This window comes from Sus scrofa, chromosome 1 (assembly GCF_054392235.1).
Source record: "Sus scrofa isolate SSC_HxYL_T2T_F1_AM1 chromosome 1, Sscrofa_HxYL_maternal_Yorkshire_Landrace_v2.0, whole genome shotgun sequence".
Taxonomy (NCBI): domain Eukaryota; kingdom Metazoa; phylum Chordata; class Mammalia; order Artiodactyla; family Suidae; genus Sus; species Sus scrofa.
This window is the reverse complement of record NC_139383.1, coordinates 228,184,018-228,207,163: the sequence shown is the minus strand read 5'-3', so window position 1 is coordinate 228,207,163 and position 23,146 is coordinate 228,184,018. Positions and strand designations below refer to the sequence as shown.

Genomic DNA, 23,146 nt, shown 5'->3' with positions numbered 1-23,146 from the left:
AATATGACATGCAGTTCACTTCTGCCATCTCAGCCCATCAATCTCTGCGCCACATCTGGTGGGCCCCCCTGGGACTTTTTAATACCACTTCTGCCAATAAATGTGCCTTCCTCCCCTACAATCTGAGACTTAAAATAAAAGCCATATAATATAAACAACCAGAGGTAGGTTTTGTTAAATTAATTTTGGGAATAATATGTTGATGTGTATATATTGAATGAGGTGACTGCCCCTAAATGTATGAAATTATTGACCATGAATGGAGATGACTGGGGACATTTCTCAATGGCCTTGGCCAAACAATGCCACAAAACTCCTAAGCAAGCAATAAGCTCTAATCACATAGTCAGTGTCCCATTTATTCTCTCACTAGGAAAAAACAGTAACTTGTATGATTTGGAAGCTGTCTCCAAAACTATAGAGATACTTGTGGTTTTATCTACAAATCTCCATTTCATCTTCCAATTTTAAGACATTGCAAAGTTCAGGATAGTTATTAATGAACTCCCAAAGCCAAATTAAAATCAGTATCACTTTTGTTACTCTGGTTGGAGGAGAGAAGAAAGGGAAGCAATGGCCTCATCTAGAGAAGTTCCATTGGTTTCTAGAAAGCCTCGCCAGCCTGGAGCGGAGAAGCTGTCACCTGAGAGCAGAACTGAGGTATTACCTAGAGAGGAGGTTGCCCCACAAAAGTACTGTTTATTGATTGAAGGAGAAGAAAACCTGAAACTAAAATGCACAATCAACCAAACTCCTGAGCATCAGTGTTTGGATCCCAACCCCAACCCCACAGCAGTCACCCACCCACCCCCATTTTCCCTCCAAGAAGCTGCCTTTTCCTGACAGACTGGAGGTCTGGTGGCCGCCTGAGGAGGAATCTCCATGACTCATGCTGATGGGAAATCTATCAGCAAAGATACAAGATGTCACAGTCTCTTTCCTCATCTAGGGCATTTGAGGGAAGGCAAAGCAGGGTTGCATCATCTGGGTATTTCAGAATCAAAGGTTGGCTGCCAGGGGAAGCAATGAGGAGTTTGGAGGTCTGGCACTAGCCAGGGTATGCTTTATCTTGTCTGGTCCCTCTAGATAGGTTTGTTTTCAAAGGTGAAGACAAGACTGATTAAAATGAATTAAGTCCCAAGAGGGCAGTCACAGGGGAAGAGGTACCACTCCATCATGACAGGCACTTTATTTCACAGACAGGCCCTTACAAAGTGCTGAAGGCATGCACATTTGAGATTTTAGTTTTCAATTTATATTTAGATTTCTATTTTAAAAGGCATGTGCATCAAAGATGACTTAGACCTTCCTCCAAGCATTTAAGTGTACCTTTAAGGAGTCCTTGTGCTATGTTTCCAAGGTTATTACTTTAGCTTGGCAAGAATAATCAGAGAATTATTAGAGAAATGCAAATCAGAACTACATGAGGTACCACTTAATACCAGTCAGGATAGCCATCACTGATAAGTCTACAAATAGCAAATGCTGGACAGGGTGTGGAGAAAAGGGAACCCTCCTGCACTGTTGGTGTAACCACTATGGAAAACAGTCCAGAAGTTCCTCAAAAAACTAAAAATAGAATTACTATATATAATCTAGCAATCCTACTCCTGGAAATATATCCGGACAAAACTATAATTCAAGAAGATATGGAGTTCCCATCGTGGCTCAGTTGTTAACGAATCCGACTAGTAACCATGAGGTTGTGGTGCAGGTTCAATCCCTGGCCTTGCTCAATGGGTTAAGGATCCGGCATTGCTGTGAGCTGTGGTGTAAGTTGCAGATACAGTTCGGATCCCGAGTTGCTGTGGCTGTGGCGTAGGCTGGCAGCTACAGCTCCTATTTGACCCCAAGCCTGGGAACCTCCATATGCTGTGAGAGCAGCCTTAGAAAAGGCAAAAAAAAAAAAAAAGAAGAAGAAGAAGAAGGTACATTCCCCCCTGTGTTCATAGCAGCACTATTCACAATAGCTAAGACATGGAAACAACCCAAATGTCCATCAACGGATGAATGGATTAAGAAGATGTGGTACAATGGAATATTCTCCACAAAAAAAAAAAAAAGGAAATAATGCCATTTGCAGCAATACGAATGGACCTGGAGATTCGTATATAAGCAAAGTCAGAAAGAGAAATACAAATACCGTATGATGTCACTTGTATGTGGAATCTAAAATTTGGCACAAATGAACCTATCTACAAAACAGAAACAGAGAACAGCCTTGTGGTTGCCAAGGGGGAAGGGAGAGTAAGTGGAATGGACTGGGGTTTGGGGTTAATAGATCCAAACTATTATATTTAGAAAGGATAAGCAACAAGGTCCTACTGTATAGCACAAGGAAATATATCCAATCTCTTGAGATAAACTATGACGGAAAAGAATATAAAAAAGAATGTTATGTATATATATATATATATATATACACGCATATATATATGCATGAGTCACTTTGCTATACAGCAGAAATTGGCACAACACTGTAAGTCAACTGTATTTTAATAAAAGAAAAAAGAAAAAAATAGTAATCAGAGGCCAGCAAAAAGGTTTTGCAAACTGGGGTTGGGGGAGTTTCCCCTAAATAAATCCAAGGATAATTAAATGCCTGGGTCTTTATGAAACCAGGTGGATCTGCTAAGTGTCAGAGCAGATGCTACTGTAACTCAGAGTTATGTTATGAATAAAAGCAATACTGGTTAGCAACAGAGGACACTGGCTGATCCTGCCCAACACTTGCTTTTGTCTTCCCAGCATGCTAAATTGGCTTTAATTCCCAGGGCTTATGAAGTAATCCTCCATTTCCTAATTTAGTCAAAAAGGTTCAAGCATACAAAAATGTGTCAACTTCACATTAAACACACAGGAACTCAAAGCTCTTGGCTCAGTCAGGAGAGGCCATTTGAGTTAGAAAAACATGTTACCTGCAGTGAATGAAAAAATGAGAAATACAAACAATAAGGCAGAGTCAGGCTGATAGGATACTGAGTCTGCTTTGCTGGCACCAAGGAAAAAGCTGCTCCTTTATCAATCTAGGAGGACAGTACCCACCCTATTCTTGGGCATCCTCATCACCTTTCACAGAGACACTCTAAGGCAAATAAAGGTCTAGGTTCTTTTAAGATATTGACCTAACACCTAACTGCTGCAGGCATTGAGTGAGGAGTTTTCTCTCTGCCAGGATGAATGCAGAAGAAGATGGGATATCATGATGCCAGAAGAACAAACAGCAACTGCAAAGCATTTGTCATTTTTACTCACTTGAAAATGTTTGTATAGCAGTTACTATCTTGCAAACACTATTCTTATCACTTCACAAAGACCCTCATTTAAAATCTCAACAACATCATGAAATAGGTATTATCATTATGCCCTTTCTACAGATGAGGAAGTTGTACAAAAGTTGATTAACTTGCCCAAGAACACAAAACTGAGAGATGGCACAGCAGTTTGGCTCTAGTGTCAGCACTGAAAGCCAAAAGAAGGCCAGGAGTTTTAGAATATTAATTCTGACTCAACTCTGGAGTGGCCTAAAATTTTTAAGACAAATAATAACCCTTGTTAATACTTAGCAAATGTTATCAACATGCCTGGCATGTAGTGAATTGTTTAAAATCTTAATCTCATTCTTCTCAACACTCCTATCAGTCGGGAATATTACTACCCTCCATTTTCCAGATGAGGAAACTGTGGCTTAGAGAGGTTAAGTAATTTTGCCAAGTTCACACAGCTGACTCAAACCTGCTTCCCGAGTCTGTATACTTACACCATTTTGAAATATGGTACTTCGAAATGCCTAAAAATCCCATGCAAATGGAAACCAAAAAAGGGAGGGGTAATCAAAAACCTCCTAGTAAAGAAATGTTTAGGATCAGATGGCTTCTCCAGTAAATTCTTCCAAACATTTAAAGAAGAATTAATACCAATCCTTCTCAAACCCTTCCAAAAAACAGAAATGGAGCGAAGGCTTTCAAAAACTCATTTTACAAGGCCATGATTACCCGAAAACAAAGCCAGACAAGGACATTACAAGAAAATAAAACTGCATGCCAATATCCCTGATGAACAGACACAAAAATCCTTAACAAATGATTAGCAACCCAATGTCAAGAGCACATTAAAAGGATCATAAACCATGACAAAGAGGGATTTATTCCTAGGATGCAAGGATGGGTTGACATAGGCAATTCAATCAATGTGATACACCACATTAACAAAATGAAAGATAAATAATATATGATTACTGTAATAGATGCAGAAAAAACATCTGACAAAATTCAATATATTTCACGATAAAAACTTGGAATAGAAAAAATGAACTTCAACATAATAAAGGCCATGTATGCTAAGACCACAGCTAATATCATACTCAAGTGAAAAGCTCAAAATTTTCCAAGATCAGGAATAAGACAAGGATGGCCAATCTCACCATTTTATTTATTCATTTATTATTATTATTTGGCTTTTTAGGGCTGCACCCACAGTATATGGAAGTTCACAGGCTAGGAGTTAAATCAAAGCAGTAGACACTGGCCTATTATGCCACAGCCACAGCAATGACGGATCCGAACCATAGCTCACAGAAATGCCGGATCCTTAACCCACTGAGCAAGGGCAGTGATCAAACCTTCATCCTCATGGATACTAGTCAGATTTGTTTCCACTGAGCCATGATAGGAACTCCTCACCACTTTCATTGAACATAGTAATGGAAGTCATAGAGCAATTCGGCAAGCAAAAAAAATTAAAATCATCCAAATCACAAAGGAGTAAGTAAAACTGTTTGTAGATGACATGATATTATATATAGAAAATGCTAAAGACTCCAAAAAAAAGGTAGAACTAATGAATAAATTCAGTGAAATTTCAGGATACAAAATCAATATATAAAAGTCAATTGTGCTTCAATACACTAATAGAAAACTATTGGGTAGAGAAATTAAGAAAACAATCCCATTAGAAAAGGGGATCCAGGAGTTCCCGTCGTGGCGCAGTGGTTAACGAATCCGACTAGGAACCATGAGGTTGCGGGTTCGGTCCCTGCCCTTGCTCAGTGGGTTAACGATCCAGCGTTGCCGTGAGCTGTGGTGTAGGTTGCAGACGCGGCTCGGATCCCGCGTTGCTGTGGCTCTGGCATAGGCCAGTGGCTACAGCTCTGATTCAACCCCTAGCCTGGGAACCTCCATATGCCGCGGGAGCGGCCCAAGAAATAGCAACAACAACAACAGCAAAAGACAAAAGACAAAAAAAAAAAAAAAAAAGAAAAGAAAAGGGGATCCTCCTACACTGTTGGTGAAAATGTAATTTGGTATAGTCACTACAGAAAACAGTATGGAGGTTGCTCAAAAAACTAAAAATAGAGTTGCCATATGATCCAGCAATCCCACTCCTTGGCATATATCTGGACAAAACTATAATTCAAAAAGACACATGCACCACTATATTCATAGCAGCACTAATCACAATAGCCAAGACATGGAAACAACTTAAATGTCCACTGACAGATGAATGGATAAAGAAGATGGAATATTACTCAGCCATAAAAAGGAATAAAATAACGCCATTTGTAACAACATGGATAGACTAGAGATTCTTATACTAGTGAAGTAAGTCAGAAAAAGGACAAAAACCATATGATACCATTTATATAAGGAATCTAAAATAAGATACAAATGAACCTATCTACAAAACAGAAACAGAGAACAGACTTGTGGCTGCCAAAGGAGAGGGGAGTTGGGGAAGGAATGGAGTGTGAGTTTGGGGTTAGCAAATGCAAACTTTTTTATATAGGTTGATAAACAACAAGGTCCTATTCTATAGCATAGGAAACTATATTCAATATCCTGTGATATACTATAATGGAAAAGAATATAAAAAAAGAATGTTTATATATGTATAACTGGGTCACTTTGCTGTACAGCAGAAATTAACACAACTAATGTAAATCAACTATACTTCAATAAAAGAAAAGAATCCCATTTATGATAGTATCAAAAGAATAAAATACTTAGGAATAAATTTAACCAAAAAGGTGAAAGATCTACACATTGAAAACTATACAACACTGATTAAAGAAATTGAATAATACATAAACAAGAGGAAATATATCCCATGTCATAAGTTGGAATAATTAATACTATAAAATGCCCATATAATTCAAAGCTATCTACAGATTCAATGCAATTGCTATCAAAATTCCAATGGCATTTTTCATAAAAATACAAGTAACAATCCTAAAATGTGTATGGAATCATAAAATACCTCCAATAGGCAAAGTAATCTTTAAAAAAACTAACAGAGCTAGGGGCATTACACTTCTTGATTTCAAACTATATTATGAACTATGGCATTGGAAAGAATATGGTATTGGCATAAAAACAGACACAGAGATGAATGGAACAAAACAGGGAGCCCCCAAATAAACCCAAGCATATATGGTAAACTAATTTTCAACAAAGGAGCCAAGAATATATATACTGGGGAAAAAATAATCTTCTCAATAAATGGTGCTGAAAAACAGGATATCCACATCCAAAAGAATGAAAATGAACCCCTATTTTACACTATACACAAAAATCAACTAAAATGGATTAAAGCCTGGAAACTCCTAAAAGAAAACATGGAGGAAAAGCTCCTTGAGACTGGTCTTGGCAATCAATTTTTTTGGATTTGATATCAAAAGCAAAAGGAACAAAAGCAAAAATAAACAAGAGGGATTACATCAAACTAAAAAGTTTCTATAGCAAAAGAAACCATCAACAAAATGAAAGGCAACATATGGAATGGAAGAAAATATTTGCAAACCATCTATGTGTAAGAGGTTAACATTCAAAATATTCAGGGAACTCATATAACTCAATTAACAACCCCCACACCCATGCCAAATAACCCAGCTAAAAATAAAAATGGGCATAAGACCTATATAGACCTTTTTTTTCCAAAGAAAATATTCAAATGGCCAAGAGGTACATGAAAAGGTGCTTAATATCACTAATCATCAGGGAAATGAAAATCAAAACCACAGTGAGGTATCACCTAAAGTCTGTTACTAAGTTTACTATCAAAAAGATTAAAAATGGGAGTTCCCATCATGGCTCAGCAGAAACAAATCTGAATAGTATCCATGAGGATGCAGGTTTGACCCCTGGCTTCACTCAGTGGGTTAAGGATCAGGCATTGCCAGGAGCTCTGGTGCAGGTCACAGACGTGGCTGGGATCCCCCATTGCTGTGGCTGTGGCCTAGCCCCGTGGCTAAAGCTCCAATTTGACCCCTAGCCTGGGAATATGCTGAGAATGTGCCCCTAAAAAGATTAAAAAAAAATTTAGAAAAAGATAAAAAATGGAGTTCCTTTGTGGCACAGTGGGTTAAGGATACAGCTTTGTCATTGCAGCTTGGGTCACTGGGTTGCGAGGGTTTGATCCCTAGCCCAGGAACTTCCAAATTCTGAGAGCTAGGCCAAAAAAAAAGATAAAAGATAATAAATGCTGGCAAGGATATGGAGAAATGAGAGCCCTTGTGCACTGCTGGTGGGAATGTAAACTGGTGCAGCAATTACAGAAAACAGTATGGAAAATCCTCAAGAAAATTAAAAAATAGAACTACCACGTGATCCAGCAATCCTGCTCCTGGGCATATAGCTAAAGGAAGCAAAATCACTATCTCGAAGAGGTGTCTGTATTCCCATGTTCAGTGCAGCACTATTCACAAGAGCCAAACTTCAGATCCACATTTCTAACTTTTATTGGACATTTTCCCTTCGGCCTTTCCAGCATCCTTTTAACCTGAACTTGGCCAAAATCAACCTCATACATTTCTTCTGTAGTCTCTCTTTCTTCATTTGGGTATTGAGTCTTCAAAATCCCCATTATTTCTGCTGCAACTTGGGAACATGGCAATTTCTTCCCTCTGTGACCCCCTAGACGTTTGAGGCTATAGGTTGGTCTACAGAGATTCATTCACTTTTCCTTCCTTCCCTCCTTTCTTCTTCCTTCCCTCCCTTCCTTTTTAGGGCTGGACCCATAGCAAAGGGAAGTTCCCAGGCTAGGGCTCGAATTGGAACTGCAGCTGCTGACCTATGCCACAGCTCACGGCAAAACCAGATCCTTAACCCACTGAGTGAGGCCAGGGATCAAACCCGCATCTTCATGGACACTATGTTGGGTTCTTAACCTGCTGAGCCACAATGGAAACTCCCATTCACTCTTTCTAATCCCTCTGCTTTGGCAAGATTTCAGGTAGGAGCCCCTGAATGACAGTGCTGCCTCTGTAAAGTGAGTGGTCCAAACTCAGCCTCTACTCAGACATGAATAACTGGACATAATGTATCCCTGCATTTTCTCTTCCCTTTAATTCTTGAATAAAATATGTATTTTGATAATCCTCTAAATTCTATTTACAACAGTGAGAACTTCACAGAGGAGTAAGATTCAGAGGGAAAAACCAACTAACTCCAAGAGCAACCCCCACTGCCTCTAAGCATCTGCACCCCAACTTGCTGCACCCCACCCCCAGGAATTGAGTCTTCCCCATTCTCTCCCCACCATCAAAAAGACACCATAAAAAATATTTTCTCCTCAAAAAGTTTTACTTGGTCTTCTATTTTCATCTCTTTGTCCTGGGTTCAGCTCACCTCATGTCAGGAAGAATGTGAATCTACAAAATGAAAGACACTGTGTCCTCATATCTGCAGATTAATTATTCTCTCAATCAATACTTCATTCCTCATGATTAAATAGTTCTCCTTCACTTTCCAACTTAGCCCAGGCCAGATGACTTTGCTGTTTCTTACATAAGGGAGCTAGGCTCCCTCTCCTTTTACACACATCATTAAAGCACCATTAAAACAAGGTGTGGGTGACTTCTCCCCACCCCCGGCATTTAATGAGCTCCTTTCTCATTACCCTATTTTCTAGATGTCTTCAGTGGCTTTGTTATAGTCTCTCTTCAGCCAGGTGCTACCCACTCCCAAACCCTGAACGAGATCATCAGATTAGTGGTCTGCTGTTCCATCCCTAAACTTTAATGGCTTCTTACTGTCTATAGCACAAAGTCTAAAATACCAAGCCTAATATTTTAGACACTTCAGAAGACATCCCTGGAGGATATGTGCTCCATACAAACATCCTTCATTAGACTCCAATTTTCTCACTTCTCCCAAAACTCTTCTCCACCTGGTCTTCCTATTCCTTAATGTGAAAAATTCTTGAACCTCAGCCCCAAGACCCCATGCTTTCTTACCTCATAGAAACTAAAGAAGTAACAATATCTTACTACATAATCAAAATTGCCTAGTGTCATTAAGTTAATCAACATGAGACTTGGTTACTACACTATAAAACTGAGTTCCACAAGCTTCACTGTAAATCAATGCCATTATTTCATGCTATTAAATAAGAGACAGAACCGATGGCCTTGGGCAAGATTCAGCTTCATACTAGCTTTATCTGGCCATGGAGCCTTTTTTTTTTATTTGAATTTGAAGAATCTGAATGCCTTTGCAGGAGGTGGAGGGGATGAGTTACACTCTCCATTTTACCCCGGGCATCATCATTCACCATTATTTCAAACCCCACTGCCTCCAGCAGTTACAATTGCTGCCTGATAATGAAGATGCTTGAGTCTGAACACCTTTTGATGGTCACACTTGAAATATCTCCTTGCCTGATTAAGTCCAAAGACTCTGGGAAGGTACAGGTTCTATCTCATATTCCTTGGCATAACTTGTCCCATACTCTACAGGGCACAGTACAATACCCAGCGCATAATAGGGGCTCACTAAATATAAACAGTGCTTGCATGCAAGGCTGCAGAATCAGTTAATTATTAGGGCTGAGACTGCATGACCCAGTGAACAAAGGATGCCATCATTCACCTTGTTAAACTTTCCTCATGCAATGACAAATGAGCTTTCATGACAAGCAGTTCTCTCCACGAATCCAGCACTTCCAGCAGTGACACCTATTACACAGAGTCTGCTCCTGGAAGTCATCCCACTAAAATAAGTGTGATATTTTCCTTAGTTCAAGATACTCAGTTTAAATGAGTGTCAGTTCCTGGAGGAAAAGGAACAGGGATATTTATTTTAGGGTGGGGAAGGGGGGGAGTGGCTTCCTAAAAATGCTATTTACAAACAGAATAGTCCAATGACAGGAAATGAGAGCAGAAGGCATCTCTTGTTGGCCTAAACAAGAAGTGGTTAACCTCATTCCAGCTTCTGTTGAGAGACCTTAGCTGTCCTTTCACTCTACTGAAGGACTCTGAATTCATTTTTTTTTCTCCAAACCCTTTAGGTTGAATTATCCAGCAGGCACCAGTCTCAGGGACAATCAGGCGACAACCAAAGGGTGGCAGAAAGTAGTAGAAAGAGCACAAGGTCTGGAGACAAGACAGAGCAGGGTTTGGAAATTGGCTCTGACACTCATTAGTTTTTCTGAGCCTCAGTGCAGGGGTGGGGGGTATGGAGTTACCCCATGGATCAGTGGGTTAATGATCCAACATTGTCACTGCTGTATCTCTAGTTACATCTGTGGCATAGGTTGGAAGCAGGCCAGGGAACTTCTGCATGTCACAGGGAAGGCCAAAAAAGGGGGGGAGGGGAATGCTTTCCTCAATAATTAAGCAAGATGAGAATAACAATAGCTAACACCTACTGAGTGCTTCTTTATGCCAGACACTGATATAAAGTGCTTTAAATGCGTTAACTCATCTACTTACAAGAACACTATGAAGTAGCCGTTATTATTACCTTCATTTCATATGGATGGACGCTGAGGCACAAAAAAAAGGTTATCTGCCCAAATCACTCAGCTAGTAAATGATAAGACCAGGATTCAAATCCAGGTGTTCTCACTCCAAGGCCCTCAATCTTAACAAGACCTACTAACGCCCTCGTGAAGGACTTGATAAAGCACCTGGCAACCTGAGGCACTCAATATAGGAATAAAAGAATGAGAGAGAGAGGGCCAGATGAAGGAAAAAAATTTTAATTCCACTTCTCTCCTGGGATTCCAGGTTTCCTAAAGTTGGTTGGTGAAGCCTTTAGACCATAGTTCTCCCAAGCCCCTCAAAGGTGCCCTTGTTCTGACTTCCTCTGTGGAAGAACCTAGAAGAAATCACCTTGTACCTGCACCTAGGCCAAGCAGGATATGCAGTGACAAGAGCACCCGCAACCAATCACAAACCAAAGGCCCGGGACCCACATGTTTCAACTCTTACCTTATCTAGAACTCTCTGCCTTGCCAGAAACTTCCCTCCTTCCTCCTCTTTAGCAAATCCTAATCCTGGCATCTCAGCAGCCCAGGAGCCCCCAAGGCCCCACACCATTTTGGGGCAGGCTTGGTGGCCCTCAGTGCTGCCATCTCAGAGTTGAGATGACTCTTACATACACACAAAGCAATATATACGCTGTATCCCAGACATAACATATGCTGTATCCCTCCTGCCTGCCTGGCGTTGGAGAGGCAAAGCCAGGGTGCCTGCAGACAGCAAATAAATGAGCCCCAGCAGGTGATTCTCATGGTGAGTAATGAGGAGGGTTGATATGGGCTACAGGGTGCTTTTAAAATAAAGAGAAAAAGGAAATACATATATATATATATATATATATATCTTTATCAATATAAAAATATGTACTTACAGGGTTACTGCAGGATCTCTAAGGATACAGAATCCCGACGGGAAATTTCAGACTACTGAAGAAGCTCCAACAAGCCAGCCAGTCATTTGCACCTGGGAAAAAGCACTTGTCCTAGGCATGACCCTGTTTTTGCTAAATTTCCTAGTTTTGATGGTGAACAATCAAGCATTGGCTTTTTCCTTTGATGGAGAGAGTAACTAAGGCCGCTCCTAGACCCCGGGTGGAGGGGCCTGGGCAGCAGACTCAAGGAGCCGAGGTCTGCAGCTCTGCTCAGTGTCACCAGGTTCTCAGTACATGGGAAGAGAGGAGGGGGTTCCCTCCAAGACCTGCAGGTCCCCAGGGAGGGCTGAGATGGGACCCCATCCAGGGAAGGACAGCAGTCCCATTAAACAGTGCTAGTAGGTTTATGGGTCACAATGGATTAGAGGGCATGTCGTTTTCTTGGGCTTCCCTCAGAGAGGTCAAGGGGTTCCTTTAATGGAACTAATTGAGCACAGCCATGACCATTAATAAGGGCAGCCAGGCACTTGGGGGCTACGTGAACAGGCACATATATCCCATCAGTCCTCTCCAGTTATACATTTAAAACTGACCAACCTCTTTTATGTTAAACATATCATGTACACCCACACTTTTTTAAATCTTATTTATAATTCAGGGTCTACAGGCTTCAGCTAACTTTGGGCCAGTCAGGTGACCACAGGGACATGATGACTTCCTTGTATGGTGACTTTTGCTTGGAGGGCCCAGACTCCATGAAGGAGCTTCCCGAGGAGCCTCTGTAAACCCAAACCCTGTGAAACATGCTGATAAAATGCTGTCCAGGCTTTGACAGACCTGCAACTGTGAAAGTCAAAGAAAGGAATAATAAATTGAAGCGAGACAGGTGGGAATTTTTATTAACGTTTAATGACATAGATCTTCCCAACGTAATCTGAGACTCAATACATCACAAAATTATATATGTTACTATATACTCCAAAAGCACAGTCCTGCTGCAGTTCTGGCCCCAACATAATTCCTCAAAACCAAAATAACTCCTTGAGAAATAAAAAGGTATAGTAAGAATAACTTAAATAATAGAGTTATCAGATCAGAAAGTGAACAAAAGACAGATTGATTTGTGAAGTGAAAAAAAATTTTTAAATAAAAATGAGCATTTAAGATCTTATCCCTAATCTGAATTAAGAAGTTATGCTCAAACTATTAAAAACACTGAACAGTGAGTATCACAATGTGTATGTGAACAATAACTGACAGAAGATACTAATTCATCAGAGCTGACCTCCTTCAGCTGCTCATATCCTTCTTCCCAAGTGGCCCTTTTCTGAGAATTGTACCATAGTCTTTTTTTTTTTTGTCTTTTTTTTAGGGCTGCACTGGTGGCATAATGAGGTTCCCAGGCTAGGGGTCTAATTGGAGCTGCAGCCGCCGGCCTACACCACAGCCACAGCAACACCAGATCTGAGCCTTGTCCGCAACCTACACCACAGCTCATAGCAATGCTGGATCCTTAACCCACTGATCATGGCCAGGGATTGAACCTGTGTCCTCATAGATACTAGTCAGATTCGTTTCCACTGAGCCACAACGGGAACTCCTGTACCATAGTCTTAATGCCATAACAGTATTTTTCATTTATTGAAGACTACTTAGACATCAAAATAACAAATTGACAACTATAGTTGCAAACACACTGAGAACATATACACAGGTATCATTTAAGCATATTGTCTGTTTTTCAAAAGTAGAATGCTTGTTGTGCTATATACCTTTATTGGGCTGAAATTCTGAGAAGGGGATAAATGTTTTATTTTTACTTTTGGAATTTTTTCTCCTTTAATTTTTAATTTAGTTTTCCTAATTCACCTAATGAACCAGTCTTCTGTGAGAAAACTTGATTCTCAGTGAATCTTGTGAAAAGTGAAGAGTTTGGGGATGGTAGGAGGAAAGTGCTCAGATTATAATGTGAAGGAAAGACAAAGGTTTCCTTTTTCAGGCCCCCTCTTTTCTGGGGCTCTAGCCATGAAGACAAATGTCCACTTCAACCCATCCCCATCTTCTTCTTGTTCCTCAACCTGAGTAAGCATTTCATAAAGGTCTTCTAAGTAATTTTGGCAGCCGTATCTGCCAAACTTAGCATAGTTCTTTCAGAGAAATATTTGAAGGTTTTGTTCCTCATATAAATGTATTAAGAAGTGCTGGAGGGAAAGGAGGGGTGGTGACAGAAGGAGTAGTTTAAACTACAGTCCAAAGAAGTCAGCCTCCTCCTACAAACAGATCACAGACATTTGTAAACCCTTAAAACAAGATCTGAATTCTCCAGAAGTAACATTCCCTTCCTAGGTTTTCAGGGCATTTCATGTAAATCAAGCCTACTGCTAAAAAGCAAACAAACAACCACACACACACACACACACACACACACACACACACACACAAACAGATTTACCAAAAATGGAAAATAAGGATGACAGTCTTTTTCTAGAAGATACCTCAGGTTATTCCTCTAAATAACAACTTCCTCAAGTTCATGGAAAATGTTAAGAAGAAAGGGAAGGGAAGGAAATAGAGGTGGGGGAGTGGTGAGGGAGAGAGAGAAGGAGGAAAGAAAGAGGAAAGAGGGAAAAAAAGAACTTTTCAAGAACACACTCACTGCCAAAAATCACCTGAAACACCTGAACACCTTAAAAGGCTTCTTGACGTTTTCATCAGAATTCTAAGACATGCTTTCCAAATGAAAAAGGACCTGCCACCCAACTATTGTTATTTTTATTTCAAGCCCCAAACAAACATACAAATAAACTAAAACACAAATTTCCCAGCTTAACAAGAAAATATGAGCCCCAAACAGCAAACACTTTAATCACTGACTCTTACCTGGGGACAAAAGACTGGGTACAGGTTTGATTTAAAGGGAGACAGACACTGGTGATTCGATATACAGAACAAAAATTGTTGTTGACTCGATGAGTGAGTTCATGATGCTCCTCCAGTTTTCATTCCATTTCCCCTATGAAATTTGAAGAAATTTCACACACTACATGTGATACTGAGAAAAAGGCAATCAATCAACCCAACCAAAGAGAAGAAGGTGATTTCGCTCTATCCTAGGCTTGGCATGTAGCTCTTCCTTGGGACCACCTCTACATTCCCAGTGCAGAATAAGGCAACACTAGGTAAGCAAGACAAACACTTGTGTGACCTTGAGTAAGTTACCTGGCTTCTTTGTATAATATCAGGATGATGACAAGCAGAGTATCTACCTCTTAGTATTATTCTAAGGAATTAGTACAGTCCTTAGCACATAATAAACGTGTGGAAACTACTAGGTGTTAGTGAGCTGAACTGTTAAACATGCCCAAATCATTTCTATTACAAGGAGAAATTATTTTTGAGCATGAAGGGGGTCAATATAGGATGTCGGGGTGTCCTGAGTCCCCCATCCTCAAGGTACTTGCAGACTACTGTGGAGATTCTCAGTCCTAAAGAGGCATCAGTATCTCCTGCAGAACCTTTACAGAAATATCAAAGCCAGGTACCACCTGCAGAGATTCCAATGATTTGGTCTAGAGTGAGACCCAGGCACAGTGTTTTTCAAAGCTCTCCAGGTGTTTATAATGCTCACTGAAAATTTCTGACCCAGAAATCTGCCTTGTGATTTCGTTGCACAATCACTGCCTGTGTAGTCTGTCAGTCTTTGACAGGACCAGGAGCTCCTAGGATGAAGGGAGGTGTGTCGTTACCCATTGTGTTGATCCCCCCAGCCACCAAATGACAAATCCCTTAGAAGGTGGTGACCAAATCAGAAAAGGGAGGGCCCCCAAGGTTGGAGCTTGGCATCTCTAGGCTGGTTTGCCTTTTGCTTTGGTTCTAACAGAGATGAAGGGGCCCCTGTAGGAAAAGTAAAATTGTTTTTGCCTGTCCAGCAGAGAGGGGTAGGTTGGAAGCCACACCAGGCACTACCTTGGGAGGTAGAGCCTTAATGAGCTATGACAATCAGAAACTGAGACAGGCTGGAACCTGGGTCATGGGACCCTTTGCTATAATGCCTGCACCTGGACAAATGTCTCCTAAAGCAGTAAAATACAAAGAAACTATAACGGACTAAAAAATAACTATGTGCATGCACAATTGGGGCAAATTATAGACAACAAGATACAAAAAGACCAAAGACCCAACTGCCACTTCTAAAGAGCCAGAGCAAAAACTGGGTATCTGGAGTAACAGCAGGATACTCTGCATAACCCCTTATACAAAACACCACCAAAGGGGTGCAAACCACCTAAGCCACCCCCCAACCCAACCCCTAGACCCACCCTAACCCCACCCTATATAAGGAACTAGCTCACCCTCCCCTGGGAGTGAGCAAGCAAGGGAAAAATGTGACTTTTTTTCACTTCTTCCTGCTGTAGCAGGGAGCTGCCAATAAAGCCTTAGCCTGAATTTCTTACCCGGCCTCTTACCAACTTTTATTGATTAAGGGAGGCCAAAAACCCTGGCTGGTAACAAAAGCAACATTTTAATTTTCTTTTCTTTTCTTGGTTTATTTCCTTTTTGATATTCTTTAATTTTCAAAAAGTTTCTATGCTACAATTCTTGTCTGAGGATGTCTGGGCCTGGGCTCCTTGCCCTGCTCCAAGTTGGGAGCATTACATGTGGATGAGCAGGCCGGCCATGGTGGTAGCCTCTGGGATCACAGAAGCTGCTCAGAGGGATGGAACACTTGTGGCCCAGAGCTGGTGCCATCTGGTCAGTCTCCCCTCCCTTCACAGAGACTTCCCTCCCATCCTCTGCCCCCTTCTTGGGAGAGTTTTCTTAAGAAAAACCAACTATAATCCAAGGCTGAAGGAATGACATCCTCAATGGAGGCATGTGGAGGAGCAGAGGGCTTGAGGCTGCCTGAGTGACCAGCAGGTTTCACAGAGGAGGCAAAGGGAGCCCAACCTTGAAAGTGGAATATCAGTGAACACACACCAGACTTAGACAGTCAGCTCTCAGTAAGAACCATGACACAGACAATAATGACCCCCAGGAGAACTAAGGATAATCTGTTTTTTTTTGGGGGGGGGGGGTTCATGGGAGTTTTGTTTTGGTAAAATTCACATAACATAAAATTCACCATCTTAAAATATACAAAGGATAATCTATTTTATACCCAAAGTACCAAGGCCCAAACCATCCTGAATAAAGAGAAATAAATGTATTCCAACACCTTCCACACACTCCCTAGTCACACAATTGGATTCACTGTTTCTAGTCCAAGCAGCCAGGAGATAGGGACAAGGAGTAGAAACCTGCTGGGTCTTCTCCCAAATGCTCCTCTCCAGGGCTGTCTTCTCAGTGCACAGGGGTGACTCTAGTTGTCCCCTATTAGCTGCTAGACCCTGCTTGTTTGGATCTTCCCTAAATTCACCAAGAACTCAACATCTTTCTATCCAATGCCCCGTTTGCTTAACATGAGCCAAAGTCACCTGGGTTCTTTACACCATGAAAACTTTCACTAACACAGTCCTTCAGAACCCAGCCTCACCAGGAATCCATGACTCAAATGGGGTCTGGAAGAGATGGTATGGAGAGCTTTCAGCGAAGGCATATGAACATATTCCAAACCACTGGGTGGGAACTCATGTTATAAAGGAAACCTATTTCCTAAGATAGAATTTACTAATTTTTTTTCTTACCTTCTCTCTAACCCCTTACATCACAACCCACATATCAGCTGGTTCAGGGCTTTATGTAACTTGATGTTAGCCATGTTGAAAGTTAACACAATTTGGCATTTGGTAATCATGTGGGTCATGTTCCCCAGGTGGTAATTATGTGGGCTGTGTTCTGTACAACCACCTAATAAATGCCCAGATGACTATTTTGGCGACCAGCGATTAGGTGGCCCAGAATCATCCTTTAATCTACCAAGCAGAACGTTCTAAGGTAGAAGCCTACAAAATGGGAAATTACTGAGCTGTCCTCCACATTCCTTTGGCTGAAGGCAGGGAATCCTGGGCATCCCTGGACAAGGTGACTTGTGGCACACTCCCTTATTGTTTAAAAAGAGCTGTAATTATTTCAGTGTTGCTAGAATGAGGGACTACATGATACAACACTACAGGACTTTCATGCGGGATATTCAAGAGCAACATCCATGAGCTCTGCTCGGGTTCCAAAGGGCGCAGAGGCCTTTCTCCTCAGGGTTCTAGTACATACTCTAGGTGTATGGAACAGTGGAATGTAATGGTTAAAAGCATGGTCACTGAAGCCAGATTACCTGGGTTCAGTGACCATGTTACCTTGAGCAAGGTACCTAACCTCTCCTTATCTGTAAAATGGAACCCATGATAGGACCTACTTCATAGTTCGTAGGGTTGTTGTGATAATTAAATATTAACTCATTTAATACAAGTGAAGTATTTGGGCTAGTTCCTGGCACTCAGGAAGCAGTTAACAAGGAAGAGCTATTCTTATCTTGTGCCTGGGTAGGATCGGAAAGAAGAGAAAACCTGAGAAATGAGGACAGCCCACAGTGTGACCAACTTCTTACCACATATCTGAATTTGAGAGTTGCCTCATCACCTCATTCAACAGTCACTCAAAAAATATTTACTGAGCACCAACCACAGTGGAAGGTCATCTGATGCAAGGGTGGTGACAGGACAGTGGGGGGGGGCAGTTAGGTTCTTGTTTAGGGTACGTGGTTTAGTTCACCTAGGTTAAATGGGATCCCATTGTAATGCTGGCTGTAAAATAGTGAGCAGGACAACAGAGGCCCTGACCTCGGGAACGTTTTTGATCAAGTAGAAGGGACAGATTTTTAAACAACTGACCCACATAAAAATATAACAAGCTGTGTCATACTTTACAAAAGAAAAATACAGGGTGCTAAAAGGTGTATGTACCTCAGAGAAGGAGGGAATGCCATGGAAAGTCATGAGACCTGAGGATAAACAGAAGAGATCCAAACAGGATCAAGAAAAAGTATTCCAGGCAGAAAGCACATGCAGAGGCCCCAGAGCAGGAAAGAACTTGTGTTCGAGGAGCTGAAAGAGGGGCCATTATGTAAGGGGAGAGAGAGAGAGAAGGGTATAAGAGGAGGCAAGATTGCTGGCAGACCAATATTATATCGTGTGAAGGAAGAATGTGGTTCTTATCTCCTCCTCAAATTCTGTCCACCACATCTTCTAGTTACTTCATATTGACAGATGGAAACTGAAATTATTTTAACAAATCAAGAAAAGGCATTTAAGCTGCTTACTTACGTAGGACAGCAGCTTAAAAAAATCTCTGCTCATGCACTGGGTATTTCTTCAGAGGGTAGCTTGGTCTTTCAAGGATATAATTTACTTCAGAGATGGAGTCTTCCTAGGTACAACAAAAACAAATCCAGCAATCAGATTACTCATAATATAATCTAGACCAATGATATCCAGATGTGTAGTTTTGCATTTTAAAGGCCTATGAATCCCATATACACCATATGTATTCTGTTCATGATACATGTGTGTAGGTAGATACTATTTCTTTTTTTCCTCCCTCTTTCGTTCCTTCCTTCCTTCCCTTCCTTCTTTTTCTCTCCCTTTCTTTCTTTCTTTCCTCTCTCTTCCTTTCTTCTTTCTTTCCTCTCTCTTCCTTTCTTCTTTCTTTCCTCTCTCTTCCTTTCTTCTTTCTTTCCTCTCTCTTCCTCACTCCCACTCTCCCTTCCTCCTCCCTCCCTTCCTTTCTTTTTACATTTTACAGGGATTCCCTTACTGAAACGATTGAGAATTAACAAAGTAAAGCAAATGACTTTGCAGAGTGGCAATAAGGTAATTCACCATCCTGGTGACGAGAGTAATCAATATTCGTTTTTAAGTATGATCCTACAAATCTAAGATATGCCAGCATTTAAAAGTCACGATGACCAATTCAACTACAAAGCATGGTGAAATCCAACCACGAGGGGTCACTGTTAACCTTCCATTTGAATTATTTTGAACTGCTGATAGGTCACAGCTAACAGCTGCACATCTTCGGTAGACAAAGTACTGGGTATGTGTTTCTATGGGTCAGAAACACTCCCCTCGCCCCCATAAAAGTCAAACAGTCAAAACACATCAGTATGACTGGGTCACTTTTCTGTACAGCAGAAGTAGACACAACACTGTAAATCAACTATAATTTTTAAAAACCTTATTAACTTTATGGAAAACTTTCTTCCATGTTCAGAGCTCACACAGACCACACACTTCCCTAGATTCTTCCCTGGACTGGGATTCCTGTCCAGAGAGGAAGGGAATGATCTTTGAGCCGATCAGACGCTCTTCCCTAAGTGCTTTGAAAGGACCATGCTCCCTCCTGCTGAAAGAACTTTGCTAGCTCCACTCTCTGCTCTGAAGTAGCTGCTACTCATCGCTCATATTGAAACTCCATTATCTCCTCCTTCCTGACCTGACTGCCAACTAAGTCAAATACTCCCTTTCATATACTCTCAGGATACCATGTACCTGCCTTGATGAGTGGCACAATTTTACATTTATTTTTGTGGTTACTTGATTAATGTCTGCCTCCTCCACTAGACCTTAAGACCCAGTTCCTATATTACTTCGTCAGCAGAGATCTAATTTCATCAGAAGCTCTGACCTTGCTCAGGTGTTGCTGAGCTCTGTGCGATGTCAAAAGGCTGCAAACCCTTTCATGGATCTTCTTCCCTGTGGACAGGGACCCAGGGTGGAACCTGCTCAACAGAGTAAACAGGGTGAAGTATTATGAAGCTGATAAAAAGGATACTTAGAGTACATAACAGTAAGGGTTGATATTTATAACTTAATAGTGAGAAAAAAGCAACAACATGCAAAATAGTGTACATAGGATGATTTCAATGTCTTTATTAAACCTATGCATAGGAAAAACATTGGAAATAAAAACAATGAAGATGCTAAAAATGCTCTGCATCTGAGTGTTTGATTCTTTTCTTGTTGGTACTTTACTCTGTATTTTTAAATAGTTCTCTAAAGAGCAAATTTTGCTTTAACATTCAAAAATTTAATCCAAAAAACAAAATTTTTTTTTTCCTTTTGAGCCACCTCATAGCATATGCAGTTCCAAGGCCAGGGATCAGATCTCAGCGACAGCTACAACCTAAGCCACAGCTGTGGCAACAATGGATCCTTAACCCACTGAGCAAGGCCAGGGATCAAACTTGCATCCTCATGGATACTAGTTCCCACGATGGGAACTCCCCGCAAATTTTTAATACAATTTTTTTTTTTTTTTTTTTTTTTTTGCTTTTTTAAAGAGCCACAAGTGTGGCATATAAAAGTTCCCAAGGTAGGGGTTGAATCAGAGCTGCAACTGCTGGCCTATGCCACAGTCACAGCAATGCCAGATCCAAGTTGTGTCTGCAACCTACACTGCAGGTCACGGCAACAATGGATCCTTAATGCACTGAGCGTGGCAGGGATCGAACCTGTGTCTTCGTGGATACTAGTCTGGTTCGTTACCATTGAGCCACAATGGGAACTCCTTAATACAAAATTTAATCCCAACTGTTTTCCACCATGAGGATTTTAGATCTCACTTACTTTAGGCCACCTAGACCCAAACTTAACCACAGGTCTTACAGTGTTTTTCAATTCCGCAAATATGAAGAATTTTCTCCCTTCCACGCACATTTCCCAGCACTGCTCTCTCAGCCTAGAATGCTGCCACCCTAAACCCCATCCCTACTCGTGTGAACTCCTATTCACCCTTCAGAGTTCGGTTCAGTTATTGATTTTTTAGGACAGTCCTTCTTGAGCACCCTCCTGTAGAGTAATAAACAAAATAGGCTTCCTTATTTTATGCTCTTGGAGTCCATTCACCCATCATATGGAGGAGCAGAAGCTGGTGACTACCAGAAATCCTTGAGCTTGTCTTACAGAAGATAAGGAAATAGCTTGTTAAAAACCCCTCTGCTTGCAAACTGTGTTTACTGATTAAGCTTGCTTTACTTTTTAAATTTTTGGGTTTTTCCCTTCTTTAATTGTGTATCTTCCAAGCTTCACACAGCCTAGTGCAATATATCTCGACACTTTAATCACCCCTATAGATAAGAGACAAGGTCACTATAGTAATGGGAGCTTGTTTCCAAGAACTTGGGAGTTGGCTCCTGTCCAGTTTAAGGTGGCTAAGACTGGCTGGGACCACTGACCCTAACACTGGGTCTGCATAGGTGTCCAATAAATAATTTTTTAACACAGAAGATCAAAAACTCTACCCTCAGATCATGCTAAATAACTCCATGTTTGAACATGCCTCCTACAAAGAAGCATGTAACCTGTATATACCTGTGCAAAGAACAGATTACTTCACTTTTTCCCTACCTCCAATCACCTTTCCCCATGCCTAAGACAGCCCTGCTTCTTTACCCCATAAATATCTCAAGCCTCTTGCCTTTGGGGAGGTCGATCTGAGACTTGTCCTGTCTCACTTGGCTGTCTTGTGAATAAACTCTTTCTCTGCCACAGACCTCAGCATCTCAGCATTTGGCTTGCTGTGCATAGAGCAAACGAATCTGGTTCAGTAATAGTAATATCTAGAGTTCCAGGGCCTACCTCGGTGATCACACTGAGATCAATGGGAAATAGATTCTTCCTCAAGGATAGAAAGGGATATCCTTCATTCAGAACAGTTGCCCTAACAATATTATCTTTGGTGCCACTTCCCTGGAGGTTAAGGTGACCAACTATCTAGGACGGTCTTGGGCAAACCAGATGGTCTTTGTGTGTACATGTTATTCTTTGTCACTGATCATTGCCTTATTTACAAATTCACAGTCCAATTATTTCCAAACTTATCAGTTTAGAGTGACTTTGGGCACATAGAATTTGCTGACTCATCATAGATAAGTGATTACATCTCTGATCTGCAGCCAGAGTCATCATTCTACCATCAACTGTGCAAATTCCTGTGACTGAACTTGCAAAAGCTTCCCACTGCTTTCCAACTGAGCCTAAATTCCTTAGCTTGGTTTCCACAAGCTCTCTCAGACTCTCAGCCTTGGCCGCCACTATTTCCCCAAGGCTGTTCTAATTTCTAGAAGCTGACAGCACCCTTTGCCTTCCCACCTCCCATCCCTCCCCTGCATTAACCCTATCACAATCCAATCCCCCCTCCCTCCAGACCCACATGAAAATGCCACCTCCTCCATGAAACATTCTAGAGTACCCTCCTTCTCCTTTACACTCTGAGAGCATTTGGTCTGTACTGTTCTCAAAGTTCTGCCTTGTAGAAAGCTGTCGGTGTAAATTTTTTTTTTTTTTTTTTTTTTTACATCCTCTGCTAGGCTGCAAGTTCTCATAGATCAGTAGAAATGTTTTAAATGTTAGCCTTTCTACTCTGGGTCTAGCAGATTGACTATTAATCGTGTTTACCTCCTGAAGCACTTTTCCCCCCTTGCGTCAGCAAATATTTATTGAACGTCTACGAAGTCCATGAATTGGTAACTGATTGTTAATGTGTCTTTTTTTTAACTGAGGTATAAGTGACAAAGCACTCTTTTA

The 23,146-nt window shown here is 41.1% G+C and overlaps 1 protein-coding gene across 47 annotated transcripts in view; it reads right to left on the bottom strand.

The window, feature by feature from the left end:
- SPATA6L (spermatogenesis associated 6 like) overlaps nt 1-23,146 on the bottom strand; it is a 96,777-nt gene that overhangs the window by 18,930 nt on the left and 54,701 nt on the right. For 38 of the 47 annotated variants that reach the window (XR_014822223.1, XR_014822228.1, XR_014822283.1 and 35 more), the window contains 3 exons: nt 20,247-20,340; nt 18,887-18,989; nt 12,521-14,643 (listed from right to left, as the gene is read on the bottom strand). Coding sequence is in view for 28 of the 47 variants with exons in the window: in XM_084986481.1 (XP_084842607.1) it covers nt 18,900-18,989; nt 20,247-20,340 (184 nt within the window). In the remaining 19 variants the exon portion in view is untranslated. Of the gene's footprint in view, nt 1-11,630; nt 11,723-12,520; nt 14,644-18,886; nt 18,990-20,246; nt 20,341-23,146 lie in introns of those variants that run through there. The other 9 variants (XR_014822138.1, XR_014822282.1, XR_014822211.1 and 6 more) reach the window with 5 other exon arrangements.